The following is a 26,844-nucleotide window of genomic DNA, read 5'->3' as shown; positions in this document are numbered from 1 at the left end:
GATTTCTGGATCTTCACCTGGTAACTGGGCTGGGAGCTAGCAGATGGTTCAAAGTTCAACCCTCGGTGGCTTATACATATATACGCATTTAATTAAAAGGGCTAAATAAAAATTCAGCTCTGCATGCATTACAGAACAATTAAAGGTGGAGGCTTATTCTTAGAAAACAGCCCCAAAGAGAGGACTGTGAACAGCACAGCAAAGGCAAAGCTACCGAGATGGTTATGTTAGGACTCCAGATCCCAGAGACAGCAGCAATGCTTCCTTTTTCAAATGTATATAGCTTAGGCCTACAAATAGAATCTTTCTTGGAAGTGTCTGGTGCCTCTTTCCATCTGGAATTCTGTAACTAAGCACAGGTCCGTGTAAAACCCAGTTGCCATCGTCCTCTTTCATGTATGAGCACAGATTCAGAAGCCAATGTTATAAAAGTCCTGAAAAATAAGTCTCATGGGGGAAAACCACATTAGTGGGTACTTATTCATACTAGACTCTAAAAGCGCATGGCCTTTTCGTTTTTTGTTTTGGTTTTTTTTTTTTTTTTTTTTTCTCAAAATGACATTGTGTCAAGCAGAAAGGCTAAGGCTCACGTATGGAATGGGTGTATCGGGGAGAGCCTGACACGGGTGCCAACAGATAACTCTGACAATTCCGAATTGACATTCTCTTTTTTCACAACATAAAAAGAACAGTAGACACCCTGAGTCTATCCCAGAGTTCACATTCTTTTGTTCTTCATGATCAAAAAAATCATCAAAATAAAGGCTGCCACCTAGAATAATATGAAGGTGAAAACTGTCACAAAAAAATACAATTATCAAACAAATTAACAAAGCTTGTAATTTTTTTCTTGAACTAAAAATAAATGTTAATATATTTGTGACTTGCTAGGCTATAGTTAAAACCGAATTCCTGGATAAATTCAAGGTACCAAAAAATGTACACCTCATAGTAACCTTGCATATAAAACTAGCATGAGTCAGCTACTTGGGCCAGAGAGAGAGGGACTTGTCACCACCAAGCCTGACAATTTGGAGTTTGATCCTCAAGATCAAACACCATGAAATAGGAGAACAAACTTCTGTAAATGTCCTCTGACTTCATGCTCAAATAGCATGTGCTCCCATGCCAATGTACACTCATGAGCACACATGCACACACACACACACACACACACACACACACACACACACACACAAATACACATAGACAATAAATAAATGCATGGAAACTAATATATGCTGCATTCTTCTACTGTAAACAAGTGTTTGGATTATACAGTAGCACCTTTCCACAATTAGAATTGGTTTTGGGAAAAGCAAATTTGTATACATTCCCAAAGCAAGAATACTAAATGAGTAATTGATGTGACTGTACATAATGCATTTGTCACAAGAAAAACCCTACCTTGGGAACAAATCATTTGGTGATGCTTGCCTTAGTTTTATGTTTATTTGAGGCCAACTGAAATATATATTCTTTGATTAATCAAACATCATGATAAGGCCCTTGATTTGTTTTATAGTCTTTATGGAACTGGCAGGTTTGCAAACACAACTGATATAGAATTTTTCTTGTTTTGTTTTGTTTTTCCTGTTCATGCAAACATGATTTGGATAAACTGATTTTTAATGGCATGAAAATCTTGACAGAGGATCTCTAACATTCTAATTGCCTATGTATCATTTTTATGAAAAACTGAATACAAGTAGTAAAGAACTCACCTTGCACACCAAATTGTTTGTTAGAAGTGCTTGGTGGCAGCTTTACATTGCTCAGTCTGTGGATTGCCTCTTCCACAGACACCTGTCTCTGTCTTAGAGAAGGTGATATGGTAGAGTAGAAAATTAGCTGTTCACTCATTAGTTCATGCAGTTAACAAACATACTGAAGTACCCCAAACTCTGGGCCGCAGTGAGGGAAGATTAACAGAGATTAAGGATACACATTTTCTGCTCCAAAGGTTTAGTAAATAACATAGAATTTACTGCATGTTTCCACTGTGATATTTACAGATGGAAGATGTCTTCCTCTAGGCAAAAACTCCCCAGTGGACTACAGGATAAAAATCTTTTTTATCATTATAGATGCTCAGTCCACAAACAGTTGTTTATGAGGCTACTACAAAGCGTAGCCAGATAACTTTAAAAGAACGCTTTTGCTTATGATGAAGGATTGCTCAAGCTTCTCAAATAAAGGAATTTAGAGGGTCAGAAAGAAAAATGGACAAACACAATATCTTGCCTTATTGCAGCACTGAGTTGAGAACTATTGGCAATGGACTTGGAATGCAGAATGAACTAAATCAATGTGGAATGATAGAGTATAGTGAGAAGTCTCAGATTCACAGGATAAAATCCAGCATCTAATACCTATTAACATATCGTGCCTCAATTCTTCAATATATATAATGATATATATTCATATATATATATATATATATGTATAAATGATCTTTTCTACCCCACAAAATTATTTTGAAGATTAGGAGAAAATATACCACTACAACAAAGGTTAGTGTGGCACAAAAACCTTAGAGGTGCAGTAGTGGCAGCCATACCTTGGCAGTAACGAACAGGTCTGCAATTGGACCTAAGACCCACCCAATAAAAGGGAAACCTAGCCATTTGCTCAGGGCAGGTGAAGTCATGGATCTTGGAGGAGAAACTTCAGATACTACTGCATGAAACCAGCAGAAACCCTAAATATATCCCAAAGTATAGTCTTCAGACACCGAGATGCGTGTATTCCTCGGGACTCATCAAAGAACTCTCTGAAGCATACCATTATGGAAAACAGCAACCAATCATGCAAATTTTCTTCCAATGGCTACATCAACACATCACTCTCACATCTAAAGCTCAGAGCACTTTGTGAAAGAAGGGATAGAAAGATTGTAAGAACCAGAGGATCATCTTTCTGTAAGATCCTGTCTCCTAGTAATATCAGAAGCAACATCATAAGGTCTTATCCACCCACACGACTGCCCTAACATGAGCTGTAGAAAGACAGTAACAAACACGCCAAACATGGGATAAAACCTACAAGACCTCAACCCTACACAAAGCACTGGAGGCAGCTGAGCAATTCTGGAGTGGGAGTATTAGGTTTCTCTGGCGAAGAGCACACCGATTTGTTAGATAAGCAACACTAACCAGACTGAGCAGGGTGTATTTTGGAATACATATACACATACAAACACACATAGACATCTATGCATGAAATGACAATTGATGAAAAGGGAGATCATGAATTTGAAAGAGAGCAAGGAGGAACATACATAAGAGCTTGAAAGGAAGAGAAGACAAAGGAGAAATGCTGTAGTTGCATTTTGATCTAAAAAAAATTAATAGCGGGTTTCTGGAGGGGAAACTGGGAAACAGGATAACATTGAAAACGTAAATAAAAACGCAATTAAAAAATTAACAAGAAAAAGTGACAATATATTTCCAATGGGACAAGAGCTAGGGCAAAATGTCAGTAATGCTGTGAAACGTATTACTGATCCTAAGACATTTCTAAAAACGAGTGCTTGAAAGCAGGAACTGACTAGATTGACTCAGCTCTGTCCAGTTTTGAAGAACTCTGAACTGAATCTCAAGTGAATGAAGCACTCACTACTCAGTCTTTGACACTTTAGCCAGTGTGGATGGCAACCTTTGAATTTCATTTTTTAGTTTTACTTTTTCCTGTTTTATTGTAGTATTCCCCCCCACCCCAGGCATTCATAAAAAAGCTTGACTTCTGCCATTTAAACTTATACCCAGAAACTTACATCTCAGCAGATATAATATCACATTGCTTGCAGAAAGGGAGCCTTATCCTCCTCAGAGGGTGGACTCCATCTTATTTTCTTGCCGTGGCACTGTACATTTCAGAAAGTCACTTCCCCTTGTGAATGTCAGTCTCCTTGCCTATAAAATAGAAGTTTAATCACTGTTCTTAGGCCTTGAAGCACTAGACGTCTGATGGTCCTGCAGCTTGTTTTTATTTTTCCAAGAGTATTGATGAAGAACTTAGTCTTACTTGGCTGTTAGATCCACAGTTTCTTCCAATCGGCTCCCAACTAGGCATGGCCAATGCATCCAAGCACTTCACTCCTCAGGCTGAGGCTGAAGGATCATTAACTCAAGGACAGCCTGGTGATAAGGCAAGTTGGAGGTTAGCTTGATACCCACAGATACACCCTGTACCTCCCCACCCCTGAAAAATCTGCTTTGAATATATTTTAAATTTTTGCTGTGCAGATCTTTACTTTGTTATCCAACTGCAATCGCTTTCCCCTTTTCACATCATTAATGTTCGGTTGGAGTCATGATCCTCTATGGCTCTGCAGACTACGATCCTTCTTTAAGTGGTTCAACTGATGCTCAAAGTGTAGTAAGCTCTTACCGAGCTCATACTGACTCCTAGTAACTGTGCCATTCATGCCTGAGTGTTTGCGCCATATCTGTTAGAAAACCAGGAACTAGAAAATTACCAAAACCATGCCTGTTATCTCATGTCCAGTCTTCTTTTATCTTCCCTGAATTTGCCTTCGCCCTCCTCTTGAACGCTTTGGTCTCCCCACTATTCATTTATTAAAATGACTCTGCAATTTAATCTTCATTTTTCCAGGATTCACTGGTAGGAGTAAACTGAATATGCTTTTATGAGCTTTTCTTTCTTTCTTGAGAGATTTGTTGTAAAATAAATTTTTCATATTATCCCCATTTTATCCATTTCCATGTTAGAGTACATCTTTACTGAGATGGAAGAAAGGGGAAATGATATTGTCATCTTTTTTAAAGACAGGATCACTCTATGAAGTTCATGCAGGCCTCAGGTCCCCATTCTCCTGTCTTAGCCCACCCAGGTTCTAATATTATAGGCATCCATCACCATGACTAGCTATTATTTTCTATGTTTATGGAGCCAGCTTCTCAAGCCATTAGCTCTGTTTCTACCAACTGTATCTTCTCATGAAACACGAGTCAAAGCAAAGTAAAAACAGTAATAAAATGCACTTCCATACCAATATTCCATTCTGTACTGTCTGCAGTTCTTATGAGTTCATAGTCAGCTTGACACTGAGCACAGAGATACTCCCAACACATCAGGTTCACTCATCCCTTAACCCTTGGTTCCTCCAGTGCCTTCTATTAAAAAGCGTGGTTTGGGGGCGTTATCTTCTCTCTCTTTCTGAGACTATATTATGTGGATTATCTTTAAATCCTTCATCTGCTCTTAAACTAAATTACTTAAATAATCTCTACCTATGTAAAGTTCCGATCTTCTCTTAAAATGCTTCTGTCTAAAACACATAACTAGGTCCTGGTTTTCTTTCCTCCTCTCTTACTAATAATAGCATAACTGGGTAACTTTCTTCCTAGTTTTACACCACTTTCCCATTCTTAGATGATTCTTCCTTTACCGTTCAAAATGATGTCCAGTGTAGGAGTTTTTCTTACTTCATGCTTTCTCCAAAAAAATATATATGGTCAGTTACCAAGGCAGGAATGTTTTTAAATGCCCAATTTTAAACAAATGAGACAGAGAACTTAGCATATACCTGGGCAGATCCCAACCCCAAATTTAAATTTTACATTTACAAAAATCTGAGGTCTAGCAGGACAGCTCAGTGGGTAAAGAGCTTACTGCAAAAGCACAAAGGCCTGAAGTTGGACCTTCAGACTCCACATAGCTACATAAGCTAGCACATGTCTGTCATCCCAGCTCTCTTATGGCAAGATGTGAGGCCTACTTGGAAGAACCTCCAGAAGACTGGTATGTGTAGAAAGGCAGAGGGTGGGCAGTGTTCCCTGAGCCTTTCCTGTTCCTTCACATATATTCTAGAACAGGCATGTATTTGCATTCACACATGAACGTGCGTGTACAAAGAAAACCCCTACTGACATCAGCTAGAGAACATCTGACATACCAAACACTGTCTATGTCCCTGGCTGAATGTCTCCACATTCTAAGCCTCAAATTGATGACCACACAAGAGAGGTGAAGATGTAGCAATGAATATCCTAGTAAGAGCACCAGTGGAAGGGGAAGCCCTGGGTCCTGCTAAGAATGAACCCCCAGTGAACTAGACTGTCGGGGGGGCAGCAATGGGGGAGGGTGGGGAGGGAACACCCCAAGGAAGGGGGAGGGAAGGGATGTTTGCCGGAAACCGGGGAAAGGGAATAACACTTTCGAAATGTATATAAGAAATATTCAAGTTAATAAAAAAAAAAAAAAGAGAGAGGTGAAGATGAAGGCAGGAGAAGACAACCATGGTATTGGAAGTCAAATGCCTAGTTTTGCATTTTGATTTTCTGCCACACTTAATTACAAAACTATGAAAAAGTTTCATGAGTTCACAGAATCCAGTTTTGCATGTTGAAATTAAAATAATACTTACCTCAAAAGACCCTTGTAAATAACAATAAAAAATACATGTGTAGATTTAGACATACATAACACACACACACACAATCATTACAAATAGTAACTGATGTTCTAAGAAAATGGATTCATAAAAATGCACAAACCAAAGTATGAATGTTGTTCTCTAGAAATCAGACTAGACTGAAGTAGTGAGGAGAAAGAGATTAACAATCTGCCTTCTGTGGTACCTACTTATTAATTCAGAATGATTACTTTGTAACTAAGGAAACTAAGTTTGGAAGAACAATTCACTATAATGAGAGTATTTCAGTACTTCACCCTAGCATTCATTTGTTGTAAATGTGTTTATAGTGTACCTCACAGTGCCATTACTTTCCATGATTTCTCCATGCTGTTCAATATAGATGATACAGTTGACATTGTACTTAGGAGAGTTCCATCCCTGTGTCTTAACTCAGCAATTATGCTCCCTTTTCCTAGAGTTAGCTGTGGCGGCTTCCTTAGTTAAATACACATGCACCATGACATGTATAGCCATTGAAAAATAATGGTGGTAGTCAGTATTTTATTCTACTTCACCACCTTTCCAAACAGGCTGCAGCTCGCTGTACCTCCTCCCAGCACAGAGAATGTTCATGTAACTTTCCTGTTGGAGCTAACTCATCCTTTTGTGTAACTTTTCTTGATTGTAAGTTGTTCTCAGACATTCTGAAGCAGCGAACTTAAAGTCACAGGATCTAGCAGTCAGTGGAAGTTGAGTACTTCCTTACCCTTTTGGGAGAAGAAAATTCCAACAGCTTAGGAGCTGTGGTTCTTTACTTCCAGAAAATAATGTCTCTGAGTATTCTTCAACGTCTCCCTAGACAGAACAGGCTCTGGTGACTCCAACTTGAAGATGAGGAAATTATTCCATCAATAAGAAATGGCCTTTCTGGTGCTACCCAGAAACTTCACAATCAGGTCTCCACAGAAAAGGATTATATCACCACAGTGGCCATAGTACAACATAAGTCCAGTGGAAGTAGGATACCAGGAGTAATGCAAATACTGGTTCAGACCAACCTGCCTAGTAATTTACCCTGAATAAACAAAAAGTACTCCTGTGCTCCGATCAGCCAGTATAGGCAAGCCATTCTGTGCGGATGTTTCCAGTCCTTAGCAGAGAACTGCATTTTACCCATTCATCCAATCATTTGCCTTGTCTTGAGGTTCTAATTTTTCATTATTTGGTGTGCCGTGTCTCAGATTTTTCCAACTGTCCTTGGTTTCCTTTGCTCCATGAAATGAGGATTAATCAGGACTGGGATGGCCATTGCATCCTGTTGCTTGTGTTGTGCTCAGAACTGCCCATTTCAAGCTGATCTCCCTGTGTCCCTTAGGTAAACAAAATCATTCAATTGCCAGAAGAAAACATTTCAAAGTACCTAAGCTCATTCCAACATCCAGTCTTCTGAAATACTCAACTTGTTTTATTAAAGTTGACACAGAGGATTATGTGACTTAACGTCACTAAAGACAGAACTTTTTGAAGCTAGGAAGAATAAAAAAACACTTTATTTATGTATTTATTTATTCTCAAGACAGGTTTTCTCTGTATGTGGCTCTGGCCGTCCTGGAACTCATTCTGTAGACCAGGCTGGCCTTAAACTGAGACATAGGCCTGCCTCTCCCGAGTGTTGAGATTAAAGGCATGCACCACCATCACCGGAGTAAAAGCAAATTTCTTACTAGATATAAGTGTAATCTACATTGATAGGTGTAACTATATATATTTTTTTTCAAAGTATTTCATGCAGTACTTCTTGATAAACTTGGATCACTTCCTCTTTTGTCCTATAACAAATAAAAATAGTGGAATGTTGATAGTTAACTAATAAAAATTCAAATTTTTTAACTTTTTTTTTTTTTTTCCGGGGCTGGGGACCGAACCCAGGACCTTGTGCTTCCTAGGCAAGCGCTCTACCACTGAGCCAAATCCCCAACCCCAAAAAATTCAAATTTTTTATACAACGTAGGCCTGAAATATGTCAAAGTACTCAATCATTCCTCAATACCTCATCTGAATTTTCATCTGAATTAAAAAATACCATAAAAAGAGTTTATCTGCATGTTTTCCTTTTTCAATTTTTAAGAAAAAAACAAGGCAAAGAAAAAGTTACTGTATCTTCAGAAATTTATCAAATTATATACCTAAAATTTTGAATGGTCTGAATAGAATTTAAGTAGAATTTATTTTTTTTTCTTTTGCTTAACCTAGATAATAAATGTCTAATTTGGATTGTCCATGTGGCACTCAGTTCCCAAATTAAACTCTTTCAGAGACTGCCATTTTTAGCGAAAGAGGGGGAAGTGAGAATTAAACACCCCGGATCTTTCTATACAACCACAGCCAAGTTGTCTGAAAACCGAATTTGGCCACTTCACTGTAGTTCATTGTCTGCTGAGCTATAGCAGGACCCAGGGAACTTACAACGACCACGTTCAGAGCCTCTGAGCAGATTTCATTAGTCTAGAGTCTAGCACAGAACTTAAGGTCCAGCCACTATGGCCTCCCATTTTTCATCATGCTTTTCTCTAAAACAAACACTGCCTGCTTTGAACCTGCTCCCTAATAGCTAAACATGATACCGAGGAAAGTATCTGGTAAAGGTCTCAAGAAGTGATCCCCCACCCCTGCCCGGCACAGAAAAGGAAGCTGGTAACAGACGTGAATGGTGTAAAGATTTCTCTCACATAGTCATTTGCTTATGGGTTTTTTAAAAAGGTGCTTCTCTCTTTTTTTGCTCAGGTGGCAAACCTGCTGAGGCTCTTCCAGATCCCTCAGATAAGCTACGCCTCCACCAGCGCCAAACTCAGTGACAAGTCGCGCTATGATTACTTTGCCAGGACCGTGCCCCCTGACTTCTACCAGGCCAAAGCCATGGCCGAGATCTTGCGCTTCTTCAACTGGACCTATGTGTCCACTGTTGCCTCTGAGGGTGACTATGGGGAGACAGGGATTGAGGCCTTCGAGCAGGAAGCACGGCTGCGTAACATCTGCATCGCCACTGCTGAAAAGGTGGGCCGCTCCAACATCCGCAAGTCCTACGACAGCGTGATACGTGAGCTCCTGCAGAAACCCAATGCGCGGGTCGTGGTCCTGTTCATGCGCAGTGACGACTCACGAGAGCTGATCGCGGCAGCCAACCGCGTGAATGCCTCCTTCACCTGGGTGGCCAGCGACGGCTGGGGTGCTCAGGAGAGCATAGTCAAGGGCAGTGAGCATGTAGCCTATGGCGCCATCACCCTTGAGCTGGCCTCGCACCCGGTTCGCCAGTTTGATCGCTACTTCCAGAGCCTCAACCCCTACAACAATCATCGTAACCCCTGGTTCCGAGACTTCTGGGAGCAGAAGTTCCAGTGCAGCCTCCAGAACAAGAGAAACCACAGACAGGTTTGTGACAAGCACCTGGCCATTGACAGCAGCAACTATGAGCAAGAATCCAAGATCATGTTTGTGGTGAATGCAGTGTATGCCATGGCCCACGCGCTGCACAAAATGCAGCGCACCCTGTGTCCCAACACCACCAAGCTCTGTGATGCAATGAAGATCCTAGATGGAAAGAAATTGTACAAGGAGTATTTGCTGAAAATCAACTTCACAGGTAAGCAGCGAGCCTTATTATCCTCTGTGAAATGAACAATGGGGCTCGACTGGGGGCCAAAAGCCTCTGCCCCTAACGAGACAGCCTTGCTCTAGACGTTTAGACCAACACAAAAGGGGGTTCATAATCTTAAATATCCCAAGACGTAATGCTCTTGTGATGATAGTCTTGTTCATTTTTGACGAATACGTTGGCTCGTTTGCTACATGAAACTGAAAGATCCCAAGGCGAGGTTGATGTCCCACTGCGGCAGCCGCCGGGAAGGGGCCATGCTACATTGACTTTCTTTTTTGTTAGCTGCAGGATATGACACATATGATAGGGGCATTTAATCTTCTGCTGCGGAATTGGCAACTGTCTAAGGAACACGAATTCTGAGCTCTCCTTGTGAGGGATTTGAGCAAAAGAATCTCATAACTGTCACAGTGGGTGAGAAAAAGTCACTTTTCCCAGAGACTAATTAGGGACAGAATAGGAAAGGCGACCAGACTATGGTGACTCCCAAACACGGCAGTTTATTTCTTTTGCTAGACAGAAATATTCCCTTGGGGCTTTAGAAGTTGTGGGTTCTCTCAAATTTTATATTATAAAATGCAACTTTGTGATCCTTAATAGAAACAAATTGAAGATTGAAGTAATTCTGGTCAGAAGTAGCTATGCGAGCGCCTCCAAAAAGAATTCTGCTCTCCTCAACCTACTTCTAAATATGGCAAAAAAAAATTTTTTTCTAAATAAAGTTTTGCATTATTAACATATTGACATTTTAAAATCCAGACTTTGGGTTTGAGGACATGTGGTATCAGTTCAGTGACCGACTATGGCCAAATTATGAAGTTGTAAGCAGCATTTATAATAGAGATCCAAGGTACTTCTATGCCTACCCTGTTAAAAGTCTCCTATGTCATTGGGCAATGATTCTGTCCTTCACAATCAATTTCAGTTCTTCACCGGAGATCCGGAAGTTTATATGCTTAAATCGCACGATCTGGAACAACAGGCATTCTCACACTTCCTTTGCAGGTGGTCAGCCAGGACTCAAGCACTCTGCAACATGCATGACTGTGTGCAGTGAGGGAGGACCAGCGGTCAGTGGCTTCTATTCCAAAATTCCCATACAGTTCATGGCAGAATAGTCACAGAAATCGCACTGTGAAGTTTTGTTTACTTTCTACCCTCTCTTCTCCCTGAAGGGCAAACGTAATGGAGTGGAGTCAAATCAGCATCCTTCTTATCCATCCCGTGGATGTGACCCCTCTTACCACTAGAATAACTACAGGGAGCACTGAAGGGCCAGCATTTCTTATCCTTTATGTGTGTCAATTCATATAGAAACAAACAGCCACAACACAATGGGTGTGGGGGAATAGGTTACTAGTAACTTATCATTCATCTCGGAATCTCTTACCAAGTCTTCCAGACTTCTCCAAAGAAGTAAAGATAGACCCTAAAATCAGTACCAAACAGAATCTTCACTTCATAAAGACTTAGTTCTTAAAGACGCTTATCTAAGCACGTATGCCCCTGAATACTGTCTGTGAGATAAGCGTTCCTCTTTATTCTCCATATACATTAATTATCTTTTACATTCTATCTGCCCCTCAGTCTGAGAATACATAAAGTAGGTTCATTCCTTAACAGTTCAAACGAGTGAAGCTCAGATTTCAGAGCGCTCTTGCACAATAACCACACCATTTTCCTTCATCTGGCTGTTTGGGTGGTAAAAAAGCAGAGGAAAGTGAAGAAATAAGGCCACAATTTAGATAAATAAAACAAATGTATCTTCTTTTCCTCTGTCTTGTTCAATTACCAGTTTTGATTCTCCAATTCTCTTTGCCTGTGCAAGGCCTCACCACAAAGTGCCATTCTGCCCTTCTCAGTCAGACATTAGCCACCCCTCTCCATTTACGAAGACAGCAGATGAGAAAAAATAGATTTAAACTACAGAAGACACGGGTAAGATAGGCTAGCCACAAGGTAAATGTGCTCGGAAATGAGAATTGCATTACAAAGGTACCAAGATAAAGAAATTATCTAACGAGATAGTTTTAAAAATAAAGAATTGACTATATGAATCTAGTCCTTCAGTCTAGAGGAGTATATGTAGAATACTGATTCTAGAATTTCATGTTGAGTTTGTAGTACCGTGTGTGTGTCTGTATATGTGTCTATGTGTGTGTATGTCTGTGTGTGTGTGTCTGTATATGTGTCTATGTGTGTGTATGTCTGTGTGTGTGTGTCTGTATATGTGTCTATGTGTGTGTATGTCTGTGTGTGTGTGTGTGTGTGTGTGTGTGTGTATGTGTATAGTTTATACAATGGTACCAGAAGGTGTACACTTGTTGGCAGGTGCATGTGTGTGTGTGTGTTTGCATGCGTGTTGTTGTCATGTGTCAAGTGTTCTCCACCTTATTCTTTTGAGACAGACTCTCTTAGTACATTTGGAACTCATCACTTCAATTGGGCTGGATAGCCAATGAGCTTGATGGATTTCTGTCTCTGTCACCTCAGTACTGTGGTTAAAAATATGCACCACTCAGCTGGTTGTTGTGTGTGTGTTAGATACTCACATACTCATGCTTACATATGAGGTCTTTTATGATTCTACCATCTGCTTAGCTCCATAGGTATGTATGTATATATATATATATATATATACATATATATATATATACTATTCTAAAGCTTGAAACTAGGTGTAAGATTATGAGTATTTTATGCAGTAGTGCTGTCTTAATGAAAAATTACCAAGGGCAATTCTTATTTTGTTTAACAATGCAAAATCAGATGTATTTACTGTTTCTTTTTGGAAAAGATACCTGGTTTTCTCAATCACATATTGATGTAACAGAGTGTGCATGATAGGCAGCATTAAGCTCATGTGGCCACATCTGCCCAGTTAGGTTCAACGGTCCTCTCCTTGACGTCCGTTTCTACCAAGTATGTCTAAGATTGTATAAAGGGACAAAGGCTTTCAATTCTATAATAACTATGCTTCTTACAGGACTTTGGCCACATAATCCCCGGTGTTTTGCTACACTCCAAATAGCCCGTCCCTGTGTCGGCTGGCATAGTCTTATGAAGTTGACTCCCTTTGGAAATTAATTTTGCTAAGTAGATTTAACAGAAGTATGTGTTCTCAAAAATAGCAAACTCCAAATAGCAAACTCTCCTGGCATGGATATAACCATTTCCACCTCTCTAGACCAATTTGCAGTTTCCCCCTTTTTTTTTTTTTTTTTTTTTCTTTGCGTGAAGATGGTTTGCAGTCCCCTTTCTTTGCATAGAGATTGTCTGCAGTTCCCCAAACATGCCATACCCTCACTTTCATCCTCATACTCTGTGAACAGCCCAGTTCCCCCACCTAGAGCATCTGACTTCTCCCCCAACCGCCTTCTCTCCATTCTGCCATGGCCTTTGCCTTATACCTTTCGTCCAAGCGTCCAACATACCTAAGGAGCTTCACTATCCAAATCCATCAGTTCAGTTATCTTACCCTAATCACCTCCTCCACAGCTCCCCGCAGGATGCAAACACCATCTCTCTAGCCTGAATTTCCATAGTACCCTCCAAACGGCTTACTCTCGCCCACCCCTTGACAGCCCCCACCACCTATTCTCTAATCAACAGCAAATCTGCTCCAAGCCCTTTGAGAAGTCCACCCATGTTACTCATTTTCATACAATGATATATTCGTGCCCTGTAAGTCCAACCTGAGTTGCCCCTTCCTATCCTCACTGCCTGACAATCATTTATAGTCATTTATAGTCTCCCTTTCCAGCTCCTTCCTGGATAATCTTCACCCCATGGTATGCAGGGTTCCTGTCTCCCTGCACCGTGTCTTGATGGAATCCTTCCCCACATATTCTGATGCTAATAAGTTCCTCTACCTTCTTTGTGCCTTCACATGGAAACCCACTCTAAATACTGCAGTCCATGCCTCCCTGCCCTAGTTCTTACAGTTCTTTAACCCGTTTTACATTTTATCCTGTTAGTGGTCGTTTTTACCTTGTGTCATAGACATTGTCTTCCATAGCCTTTATGTTTGTTCCTTATTGGTTTATCCTCACAAAACAGGTACCATGAGAACAAAAATCGTTACCTATTTAATTCACTGCTGCTTCTCAAGTATGATATGTTACCTGGTAAATATTTACTATGAACAGTATTTCATGCTCAAAGTCATGTGTTCTCACCACATGTTCAAATTGTAAGTTTTTTCTTTCATTTTTGAGATTATAATATAGTTATGTCATTTCCCCTTTCTTTTCCTCCCTCCAAGTTCTCCTACATATCCCTTTCTTGATCTTTTTCAAAACCATGGCCTGCTTTTCCATTAAATGTTGTTGTGCACAGAGATATGTGTATGTGCACATGTATAATGTATGTAGGCAGAAGCTAGCTACATAAGTACAATCTTCTGAGTCTCTTTGTATCTCTGTATTTCTCTGTGTCTGTGTCTGTCTGTCTCTCTCTGTGTGTCTGTCTGTCTGTCTGTCTGTCTGTCTGTCTGTCTCTCTCTCTCTCTCTCTCTCTCTCTCTCTCTGAAGGAAGGAAGACTATCCTGCCCTCAACATTCCTTAGTTGTTTGTATTCTTTGTGCAGGGTTGAGGCCTTCTAGGTCCCACTCTCAAGAGTGTGTTTATTATTGTTGGATGCTGTTACAGAAAAGTGTAACAAATCAAAAATATGAAGTTATGAGTCCAGTCCCAATGGATATACCTACAGCACAACTCCTGTGCCTAAGGATTAAGGAGCATTGTGGAAGAAGGGGTGGAAAGAATATAAAAGCCCAAGGAGCACAGTGTTTGCTATGAGATTGCGTCTCCTACTAATGTCAGAAACTGCATCCATAAAGTTTCACTAAAGAACTACTTAGGTTTAAGTTCTTTAAAGGGATAGAACATGTCATCTCTCATTTTAAATATACAGCACCATATCCATGTAACCAACATTGTAGAAACGTTTACTGCAAGAACAAAGAATGAAACAGATAGTCATCACCTTGATGACATAATTCTTCTGTGATGTTTTAGTTTTTAGGAAGTATGCATTATGATTTCTGAAATGGCTTGCTTTAATGCGTGTAACCTCCCCAGTTGTTATTTTCCTAAATATCATCAGAGCTTGAAGTAGTCTATCACTTGGGCAGATAGTCCTCCGATTGAGAAATGATTTTCTTAAAGTCATTCATTGGAATAGAGGAAAGGCCAGAGTTAAATACACCACACTGAATCCTGTGTTGCTTTGACACATTGCAAAGATTGTCTGGTTGGTTAAGGTCTTTGATTCAGTGCATCTGCAGTCTCTGGTGCACAGTATACATTAACAAAATTTTACTGAAGGAACACAGACTAGCCAAGGACTTTAAGACATATTTTCTCTCTGAATTCCCTTTTCCCACCCTGCTGATGCTCTTTGGGCTGCTTTCTTATCTAACGATTCTCCAAACAACCACAGTTTTAGAGTCAGCATTAAATTAAAAAAATTGGGGGGTATTCTCAAAAACTGAACTCTTAAAGCATCTTCTAATTATTAAAAAATCTCTGTGTAAGAGATCATTACATCCATAATTTTAAAATTAATATTAAATAAGAACTCTTTTTGATGTCATGTAACATTCTAAATTAATTAGAGTAAAATTTTACCCGTCTCTTAGGTAAAAGAAAAACTCACACTACCCCCAAGAAGGCCATTAAAAGGAAACAGAGAGACCTCCTAAACTCTTAAGGAAATGCAGTGCCACTGTGTCCACAGTCTCCCCAGGAGAGCATTCTTCAGAGGTAGACTGGAATAAAATCACAGAGCTACAGAAAAACAAAAAACAAAAAAAAAAAAAAAAAAAAAAAAAAAAAAAAAAAAAAAAAACCTTCTTGAAAAAATGAGCTTCTGTCTACTCTTCACTTGACAACGGCAGACATTTAAGATATCAGAGTTTTATCTTCTCTTACTAAAGCACACAGACATGAACCCAGGTGTCACAGTGACATGGCAACTAGAACAACCTCCGGTTTAAAAGAAAATGAAAGAGTTGTCAGTTATCTGGTACCTGGTCAGAGGTACCCTAAGACATTTCCAGAGCTGAGTGGGAATTATCTCAGGAATCATTCAAAACAGTCACTCCCTGGTGTGAGATCGGGAGGCCAGAATGGTTTGAGCTACAAGATAAAAGCTCTACAGAAGAGAAATGGATCCAAGCTCACATAATGCCGAACTGCATGGACAAGCAGTCAGAGACCTCACTTACTCATTCATTCCACAACAGCTTAGAGACTATGTTAAGATCTGGGGATGTAGACAACAAGACAGGTCCCCTTCCTGCACACAGAGGGCACACTACTGTGCAGTCTTCAAAACTCTAACATAAGGCAGACAGATTCTTAGGAGCTACGCTGTTAGAGAGGTGACCCAAGCTTCTTGTTCTGTTTTGACTTGAGTCTTGGTTTTAGATTGGAAAGTTACCATCTATCATATTCTCAGAAAATACATCTAAACTCCCATCAACAAAACTTAGTCCCGTGGCTTAATTTACCAGTGACAAGAACAGTTCCCTAGGCCTGTTGGGCTGCAGGTTAGGACTAAATAGGATAAACAGCCAAAGGTTTTAAAATCTATAATTATGAATTTGGTGGTTTTCTGGCTTTCTCCTTCTAATACCTCTTGGTACTATAAAAAGAACAACTGCTGAGGTTAGAGAATCAGAGCCTGTTTGATATGGTTCTTATGTTACCAATTCTCAACGCTAGGAAGAGGAACACACTAGGAAAATGGTAGTCCAGCCTCATTGCCCTGTTTGCCTCTGCATCTGACTCATCCAATAGGAACAAAGGTCACAGTTGGGACTATAATCACAGAGTGCAGCCAAGAAGGGCATATTTTCTGGGACATTGCATTTCAAGGAATACATTCTAACTGGCCCCAACCCAGCAAGGCTTTCCTCTTGAAAAGCACAGGGCCATCCAAGGCGCAGTGAGGAAGCCAAAATGGTAATGGCCACATCTTCAGATGAATGGGCTTTGAAGTCCCTGAAAGAGCAAACTGCTCTTGATCTTGCTTCCTCCCCTGGCACATGCATAGTTCCCACAAAGGCACGGACACTGCCCCAGCTCTTCTGATCAGAAGCATTTCCAAGTGCAAAGACAAACATCCCGTCTGCCTTGCCTTCCCTTCCCTTTCTTCTTGGCTAGCTTCTTGGGGTCCCAGGAATGAGACTTAACTTTGCACAGGGCACCACAAATGTGCTCTTATGTGTTTATGCTCTGCTGTCCTAGAAGCTTTAAAGACGATTTGCATTTTAAGATTGTGTGGTAGGGAACAGAAACCTGTAGGAAATGGGGTTCCAGCCTGGGGCCTATGTTTCCCACTGTGCCATCTCCTTATTACTATTCTCATTGTAGTTGCTAGTATTATTATTACTGGTTCAGAATCCCTAGTTATCCTGATTTATGTGCATAACCATCCTACAAGTGAAATAGGAAAATGTAGTCCTCCTCAACGGAATACGTGAGAAACAGATTGTACTACCTTGTAATGCACCCCATCCCCTCCCTCAGGAATCTCTCCTTCTTTACTTTTTCTCTTTCTCATACACACACACACACACACACACACACACACACACACACACACACACACACACACACCATTGTTTAATACAAAAACCATTAACAATACAAAAGAACCTTAAAGATCAGAAAATAACGTGAGCAAATGCCAATGCAACTAATGTATTATTTAGAAATCAGTCCATCTGCTACAAATAGCATTTTGGACGCCCTATGCCACAACAGTCCGTCTTCTAAAAGACACTAGTTTGGAAATATTGTCACAGTAAAACAGGAAACATGTTTTGTGGCCACTTTCATGTACCTCTCTCCAAGCCATGCTTCTTCTTCAATAAGTTACTAGAAAACCAACACAGAGAAAGGATTCAAAACATTCCTTCCTACCAATGTGCCAGTTTATTAGATAGAAAGATTTTTCTATTTAGAATTTTAAAGGATTGGATTGTCATCTGATGGATCCAGGCAATATGGAAAGCTCTTTAACTCAGCTTCTGTTTTTGTTTGTTTGTTTGTTTTTAAAATTGGATATTTTATTTATTTATATTTCAGATGTAATCCCCTTTTCCTGGTTTCCCCTCTTCAAATTCCCTATCCCATCCCCCCTTACACTGCTTCTATGAGGGTGTTCTCCCACCACCCCTATCATTCCTCTAAACTGGGGCATCACATAGGACCAGGAGCCTCCCCTCCCATTGATGCCAGATAAGGCCCCTTCAGCTCCTTCAGTCCTTCCCCTAACTCCTCCATTGGGGTCCTCATGCTCAATCCAATGGTTGTCTGCAAGCATCCTCATCTGTATTGGGCAGGATCTGGCAGAGCCTCTCAGGATACAGCTGTACCAGGCTCCTGTCAGCAAGTACTTCCTGGCATCAGCAATAGTGTCAGGGTTTCGTGTCTGCTGATGGCATGGATTCCCAGGTGGGTCAGTCTCTGGATGGCCTCTCCTTTAGTCTACACTCTACTCTTTGGTCCTGTGTTTCCTTTAGACAGGAGAAATTCTGTGTTAAAATTTTGGGGATAGGTGGATGGCCCCATGCCTAACCTCTGGATATAGTCTCCACAGGTCCCATCCCCTTTGTGGGGTATTTCAGCTAATGTCATTCCTGTGGGTCCTGGGAGCCTCTTGCTTTCCTGGCATCTGGGACTTTCCGGTAGATACCCTCAGTTCCCCATCCCCCATTGCTACACACCTCTGTTCAATTTCCTCCATCTCCTCCCATACCTGATTCTGCCCCTCTTTTCCCCCTCCCTTTCTATCTTCCTCTAAGTCCCTCCCACCCTCTACTCCCCCTGATTATTTTGTTCCCCCTTCTAAGTAGAACCGAAGCATGCACTCTTTGATCTTCCTTCCTCTTGAGCTTCGTGTGGTCCATGAGTTGTATCCTGAGTATTCTAAGCTCTTTAGCAAGGCTTCTTAAGAACCATTATGATGCACACAATGCCTGAGTAAAGGGCGTAGCTTCTGAACACACCATGAAGAGTATGCCTGAGGACACAAATGTCTGCATGACTGTACACCTTCTCCCATTTACTTTAATATCGTGGATGCTTGTTTCATTCTTAATCACTGTGTGGGACACCAGCAGGGAAAGGTTAGATTGTTATTCCAGAAGTTTCCTCCCATTCCTGACTCTGTGACTGAGGCAATCTAGGCACTCCATCTGTGTCTCATTTATTCAAACCTATGGGAGTCAACATGAATTCCAATTTGGCAGAGTCCTTGGAAGTTAATAATAACAGTTTAGAACGTTCAAATATTTAATTCTATCAGAAAGCATAAACAAGTTGACTTGCACAGTTAAAGACATCTCAAATTTGAAAACTAACATCTCAGCTGAAATTATCTTAATACACATGAGCCAACTAAGCCAGGCGTGATTAAGTATTTTAAAATTCAGCTCTTAATATTAACCTATCTGTTCTTAGTGCTTTGTTCTTTAAGCAGTGAATGGCACCATTTTTCAAGTGTAGCGCACTGATGGAAACTTAAGCCAGTTCAGTGCTCTTTAATTAGTTAGCCAATTCAGAAAAGATAATTGTTTGCGGTTTAATTGTAAACTTCATTCCACACTGAACCCAAGTGTAGAACAGTTTGAGAATCATTGATGTGGATTGTTTATATGCTTTCTTCAGGCAGGATTATATATTCTATGTCTGTAGTAACCCAGCTGCCTACTACAGATCACGTGCTTTACCAGAACAAAGACAAACTGGTTCACAATGAAACAAAAACTGGACTGGACCCTGAGTACTGGAAAGCTGGCCCTTTTATAATATGAAAGGTAGAGGGAATCTACAGATAATTGGTAACACACACGTCATCCAGATATCATAATACCACTGTAAAACTTTTCTGAGGATAGGATTTAATTTAAATAAAATCAGGGCTGTGTAAAATGAAAATCAAGGTTATGTTTGGAAACATATGTGTATACATATATGCATGTAACAGGAATCGGTGAAAACAAGGGAGACGAATTTGAAAGACAGTAAGGAGGGGCATATGGGAGTGATTGACAGGAAGGAAGAGGAGAGAGAAATGATGTAATTATATTATTTATCTAACAAATTAAAGAACAAGTTTGTGGGATGAGGGGATAGATCGATGGGTAACACCCTTGTTGCAAACACAGGAGGGCCTGTGTTTACCTTCCCAGAAACTATACAAAAGCCAGGCAGAGTAGCACATACCCTATGCTAGAGAGGCAGGGAACTCCTGGAGGTTGTCAGCCAGCTATTCTAGCTGAGATAGTGACCTCAGGCTCGGTGAGGGATGCTGCCCCCCACCAAAAAAATAAGATGAAAAATGATAGCGTAAGGTGGCCAATATTAGCTTCTGGCCTTCACACGGAGGAAGGCTTCTACACTCACGTGCACATACACAATACACATGAGAAATTAGTTCAGTCTTCCAATAGCTTAGCAACTAGGGTATGGCTATTAAGAGAATCATCATTTCTACATCCCACACCAGTTCATCATGGACATCTTTTTTTTTTTTTCTGAGTTTTAATCTCCTATTATCTAAAACCCTTTTACATATCATTATTTTTATTACAATATTTTTTTCTTTTTTTTCTCTCTTTTTTTTTTTTTTTTTTTTTTTTTTTTTTTTATTAACTTGAGTATTTCTTTATGTACATTTAAGTGTTATTCCCTTTTCCGGTTTCGAACAAACATCCTTCCCCCCCCCTTCCTTATGGGTGTTCCTCCCACCCTCCCCCATTGCCGTCCTCCCCCGACAGTCTAGTTCACTGGGGGTTCAGTCTTAGCAGGACCCAGGGCTTCCCCTTCCACTGGTGCTCTTACTAGGATATTCATTTGCTACCTCGAGGTCAGAGTCCAGGGTCAGTCCATGTATAGTCTTTAGGTAGTGGCTTAGTCCTGGAAGCTCTGGTTGCTTGGCATTGTTGTACATATGGGGTCTCAAGCCCCTTCAAGCTCTTCAGTTCATTCTCTGATTCCTTCAACGGGGGTCCCGTTCTCAGTTTAGTGGTTTGCTGCTGGCATTCGCCTCTGTATTTGCTGTATTCTGGCTGTGTCTCTCAGGATCGATCTACATCCGGCTCCTGTCGGTCTGCACTTCTTTGCTTCATCCATCTTGTCTAATTGGGTGGCTCTATATGTATGGGCCACATGTGGGGCAGGCTCTGAATGGGTGTTCCTTCAGTCTCTGTTTTAATCTTTGCCTCTCTCTTCCCTGCCAAGGGTATTCTTGTTCCCCTTTTAAAGAAGGAGTGAAGCCTTCACATTTTGATCATCCGTCTTGAGTTTCATTTGTTCTAGGCAACTAGGGTAATTCAAGCATTTGGGCTAATAGCCACTTATCAGTGAGTGCATACCATGTATGTCTTTCTGTGATTGGGTTAGCTCACTCAGGATGATATTTTCCAGGTCCAACCATTTGCCTACGAATTTCATAAAGTCGTTGTTTTTGATAGCTGAGTAATATTCCATTGTGTAGATGTACCACATTTTCTGTATCCATTCCTCTGTTGAAGGGCATCTGGGTTCTTTCCAGCTTCTGGCTATTATAAATAAGGCTGCGATGAACATAGTGGAGCACGTGTCTTTTTTGTATATTGGGGCATCTTTTGGGTATATGCCCAAGAGAGGTATAGCTGGATCCTCAGGCAGTTCAATGTCCAATTTTCTGAGAAACCTCCAGACTGATTTCCAGAATGGTTGTAGCAGTCTGCAACCCCACCAACAATGGAGGAGTGTTCCTCTTTCTCCGCATCCTCGCCAGCATTTGCTGTCACCTGAGTTTTTGATCTTAGCCATTCTCACTGGTGTGAGGTGAAATCTCAGGGTTGTTTTGATTTGCATTTCCCTGATGACTAAAGATGTTGAACATTTCTTTAGGTGTTTCTCAGCCATTCGGCATTCCTCAGCTGTGAATTCTTTGTTTAGCTCTGAACCCCATTTTTTAATAGGGTTATTTGTCTCCCTTTAACTAACTTTGTCTAACTTTTTGAGTTCCTTGTATATTTTGGATATAAGGCCTCTATCTGTTGTAGGATTGGTAAAGATCTTTTCCCAATCTGTTGGTTGCCGTTTTGTCCTGACCACAGTATCCTTTGCCTTACAGAAGCTTTGTAGTTTTATGAGGATCCCATTTGTCGATTCTTGATCTTAGAGCATAAGCCATTGGTGTTTTGTTCAGGAAATTTTTTCCAGTGCCCATGTGTTCCAGATGCTTCCCTAGTTTTTCTTCTATTAGTTTGAGTGTGTCTGGTTTGATGTGGAGGTCCTTGATCCACTTGGACTTAAGCTTTGTACAGGGTGATAAGCATGGATCGATCTGCATTCTTCTACATGTTGACCTCCAGTTGAACCAGCACCATTTGCTGAAAATGCTATCTTTTTTTCCATTGGATGGTTTGGGCTCCTTTGTCAAAAATCAAGTGTCCATAGGTGTGTGGGTTCATTTCTGGGTCTTCAATTCTATTCCATTGGTCTATCTGTCTGTCTCTGTACCAATACCATGCAGTTTTTATCCCTATTGCTCTGTAATGCTGCTTGAGTTCAGGGATCTTGAATTCCCCTGAAGTCCTTTTTATTGTTGAGGATAGTTTTAGCTATCCTGGGTTTTTTGTTATTCAGATGAATTTGCAAATTGTTCTGTCTAACTCTTTGAAGAATTGGATTGGTATTTTGATGGGATTGCATTGAATCTGTAGATCGCTTTTTTGGTAAAATGGCCATTTTACTATATTAATCCTGCCAATCCATGAGCATGGAGATCTTTCCATCTTCAAGGGTCTTCTTCAATTTCTTTCTTCAGAGTCTTGAAGTTCTTGTTGTACAAATCTTTTACTTGCTTGGTTAAAAGTCACACCGAGGTACTTTATATTATTTGGTTCTATTATGAAGGGTGTCGTTTCCCTAATTTCTTTCTCGGCTTGTTTCTCTTTTGTGTAGAGGAAGGCTACTGATTTATTTGAGTTAATTTTATACCCAGCCACTTTGCTGAAGTTGTTTATCAGCTTTAGTAGTTCTCTGGTGGAACTTTTGGGATCACTTAAATATACTATCATATCATCTGCAAATAGTGATATTTTGACTTCTTCTTTTCCGATCTGCATCCCCTTGACCTCCTTTTTGTTGTCTGATTGCTCTGGCTAGAACTTCAAGAACTATATTGAATAAGTAGGGGAGAGTGGGCAGCCTTGTCTAGTCCCTGATTTTAGTGGGATTGCTTCAAGTTTTCTCCATTTAGTTTAATGTTAGCCACTGGTTTTTGCTGTATATGGCTTTTTACTATGTTTAGGTATGGGCCTTGGATTCCTATTCTTTCCAGGACTTTTTATCATGAAGGGTGTTGAATTTTGTCAAATGCTTTCTCAGCATCTAATGAAATGATCATGTGGTTTTGTTCTTTCAGTTTGTTTTATAATGGATCACGTTGATGGTTTTTTCGTATATTAAACCATCCCTGCATGCCTGGGATAAACCTACTTGATCATGGTGGATGATTGTTTTGATGTGCTCTTGATTAGGTTTGCCAGAATTTTGTTGAGTATTTTTTCGATGTTCATAAGGGAAATTGGTCTGAAGTTCTCTTTCTTTGTTGGGTCTTTGTGTGGTTTAGGTATAAGAGTAATTGTGGCTTCATAGAAGGAGTTCGTAGTGCTCCATCTGTTTCAATTTTGTGGAATAGTTTGAATAATATTGGTATGAGGTCTTCTATGAAGGTCTGATAGAATTCTGCACTAAACCCGTCTGGACCTGGGCTCTTTTTGGTTGGGAGACTTTTAATGACTTCTTCTATTTCCTTAGGAGTTATGGGGTTGTTTAACTGGTTTATCTGTTCCTGATTTAACTTTGGTACCTGGTATCTGTCTAGGAAATTGTCCATTTCCTGCAGATTTTCAAGTTTTGTTGAGTATAGGCTTTTATAGTGAGATCTGATGATTTTTTGAATTTCCTCTGAATCTGTAGTTATGTCTCCCTTTTCATTTCTGATTTTGTTAATTTGGACACGCTCTCTGTGTCCTCTCGTTAGTCTGGCTAAGGGTTTATCTATCTTGTTGATTTTCTCAAAGAACCAACTCTTGGTTCTGTTGATTCTTTCTATGGTCCTTTTTGTTTCTACTTGGTTGATTTCAGCTCTGAGTTTGATTATTTCCTGCCTTCTACTCCTCCTGGGTGTATTTGCTTCTTTTTGTTCTAGAGCTTTTAGGTGTGCTGTCAAGCTGCTGACATATGCTCTTTCCTGTTTCTTTCTGCAGGCACTCAGCGCTATGAGTTTTCCTCTTAGCACAGCTTTCCTCGTGTCCCATAAGTTTGGGTATGTTGTACCTTCATTTCATTAAATTCTAAAAAGTTTTTAATTTCTTTCTTTATTTCTTCCTTGACCAGGTTATCATTGAGTAGAGCATTGTTCAATTTCCACGTATATGTGAGCATTCTTCCCTTAGTGTTATTGAAGACCAGCTTTAGGCCGTGGTGGTCCAATAGCACGCATGGGATTATTTCTATCTTTCTGTACCTGTTGAGGCCCGTTTTTTGACCAATTATATGGTCAATTTTGGAGAAAGTACCATGAGGAGCTGAGAAGAAGGTATATCCTTTTGCATTAGGGTAGAACGTTCTATAAATATCCGTTAAGTCCATTTGGCTCATGACTTCTCTTAGTCTGTCTACGTCTCTGTTTAATTTCTGTTTCCATGATCTGTCCATTGATGAGAGTGGGGTGTTGAAGTCTCCTAATATTATTGTGTGAGGTGCAATATGTGTTTTGAGCTTTAGTAAGGTTTCTTTTACGTATGGAGGTGCCCTTGTATTTGGGGCATAGATATTTAGGATTGAGAGTTCATCTTGGTGGATTTTTCCTTTAATGAGTATAAAGTGACCTTCCTTATCTTTTTTGATGACTTTTAGTTGAAAATTGATTTTATTTGATATTAGAATGGCTACTCCAGCTTGTTTCTTCCGACCATTTGCCTGGAAAGTTGTTTTCAGCCTTTCACTCTGAGGTAGTGTCTGTCTTTTGTCTCTGAGGTGTGTTTCTGTAGGCAGCAGAATGCAGGGTCCTCGTTGCGTATCCAGTTTGTTAATCTATGTCTTTTTATTGGGGAGTTGAGGCCATTGATGTTGAGAGATATTAAGGAATAGTGATTATTGCTTCCTGTTATATTCATATTTGGATATGTTATGTTTGTGTGCTTTTTTCTTCTCTTTTTTGTTTTGTTGCCAAGATTTATTAGTTTCTTGCCTCTTCTTGGGTATAGCTTGCCTCCTTATGTTGGGCTTTACCATTTATTATCCTTTGTAGCGCTGGATTTGTAGAAAGATATTGTGTAAATTTGGTTTTGTCATGGAATATCTTGGTTTCTCCATCTATGTTAATTGAGAGTTTTGCAGGATACAGTAGCCTGGGCTGGCATTTGTGTTCTCTTAGGGTCTGAATGACATCAGTCCAGGATCTTCTGGCCTTCATAGTTTCTGGCGAAAAGTCTGGTGTGATTCTGATAGGTCTGCCTTTATATGTTACTTGACCTTTTTCCCTTACTGCTTTTAATATTCTTTCTTTATTTTGTGCGTTTGGTGTTTTGACTATTATGTGTGGGAGGTGTTTCTTTTCTGGTCCAATCTATTTGGAGTTCTGTAGGCTTCTTGTATGCATATAGGTATCTCTTTTTTTAGGTTAGGGGAGTTTTCTTCTATGATTTTGTTGAAGATATGTACTGGTCCTTTGAGCTGGGAGTCTTCACTCTCTTCTATACCTATTATCCTTAGGTTTGATCTTCTCATTGAGTCCTGGATTTCCTGTATGTTTTGGACCAGTAGCTTTTTCCGCTTTACATTATCTTTGACAGTTGAGTCAATGATTTCTATTGAATCTTCTGCTCCTGAGATTCTCTCTTCCATCTCTTGTATTCTGTTGGTAAAGCTTGTATCTACAGCTCCTTGTCTCTTCTCATCATGGACATCTTAAAAGAGTGTGGATTATATAGTAGATAAATACAAATGAGAAATCACGGTGAATGGGGTGCCCATCATTCAACACTGATGTATCTCGAACTTTTCAAAGCTAGTGTGTTGGTGTGCTTTTATATACTAAATCTGAAGCATACGATTCAATCAACTTGAATAAAATCGTGAACATCTCCACAATTACACAGTGGTAATTTATTTACCTTCACCCTAAACCTCTAGTCTTAAAGGGTGTAAAAAGGCCTAGCACTTAGAGCTTACTTATGGCTTGACAAAAGCCATTATGTATATTTTATATGTTATTTTTCACAATAATCTTGTTGGATAAGTAGACATTATTTCCTTTTGCTTTATGAATTTAAGGCTCAAAGTAGTTAAATGGCTTTCTCAAATTTACCCAGCTGAGTAGCTGCCAGAGTGAACCTGATTCATCTATTCCATAACACCTAATGAAAGATAGCTTTGTACCTGGAATGATACTTGAGGTACTGCCCTACTGTCATTGGCCCAGCATACCAAGAGCAGCAGTTCATATAATAAAAATTATGGCCCAGATATTCATTATCCAAAAAGGTATTTGTTATCACTTTCACTAATCATGTCTTCAGTATGTAAGAACTCATCTCATAGACTCCCACTTACATATATTGCTACTTCCTCCGAGAGCATCCAATTGCACTGGATCAATATTTGTAATATCCTACCGTTGTTTCTGAAAATCAATAGTAAATTGCAAGAACAAATAAATAATCACCATGTGTTCAATGCTATTTAAGACTACATTTTTCTTTCCTCTCACCCATTCTCTCCCTCTATCA

At 40.0% G+C, this 26,844-nt stretch overlaps 1 protein-coding gene across 3 annotated transcripts in view; it reads left to right on the top strand.

The window, feature by feature from the left end:
- Positions 1–26,844, top strand: part of Grm3 (glutamate metabotropic receptor 3) — a 236,733-nt gene that overhangs the window by 144,832 nt on the left and 65,057 nt on the right. For all 3 annotated transcript variants that reach the window (XM_032907047.1, XM_032907049.1, XM_032907048.1), the window contains exon 3: positions 9,167–10,022. In XM_032907047.1, the coding sequence (XP_032762938.1) occupies positions 9,167–10,022 (856 nt within the window). The remainder of the gene's footprint in view (positions 1–9,166; positions 10,023–26,844) is intronic.

The sequence above is a fragment of the Rattus rattus genome, chromosome 6 (assembly GCF_011064425.1).
Source record: "Rattus rattus isolate New Zealand chromosome 6, Rrattus_CSIRO_v1, whole genome shotgun sequence".
In the NCBI taxonomy this organism is placed as follows: Eukaryota; Metazoa; Chordata; class Mammalia; order Rodentia; family Muridae; genus Rattus; species Rattus rattus.
This window is presented reverse-complemented; position numbering and strand designations above follow the sequence as displayed.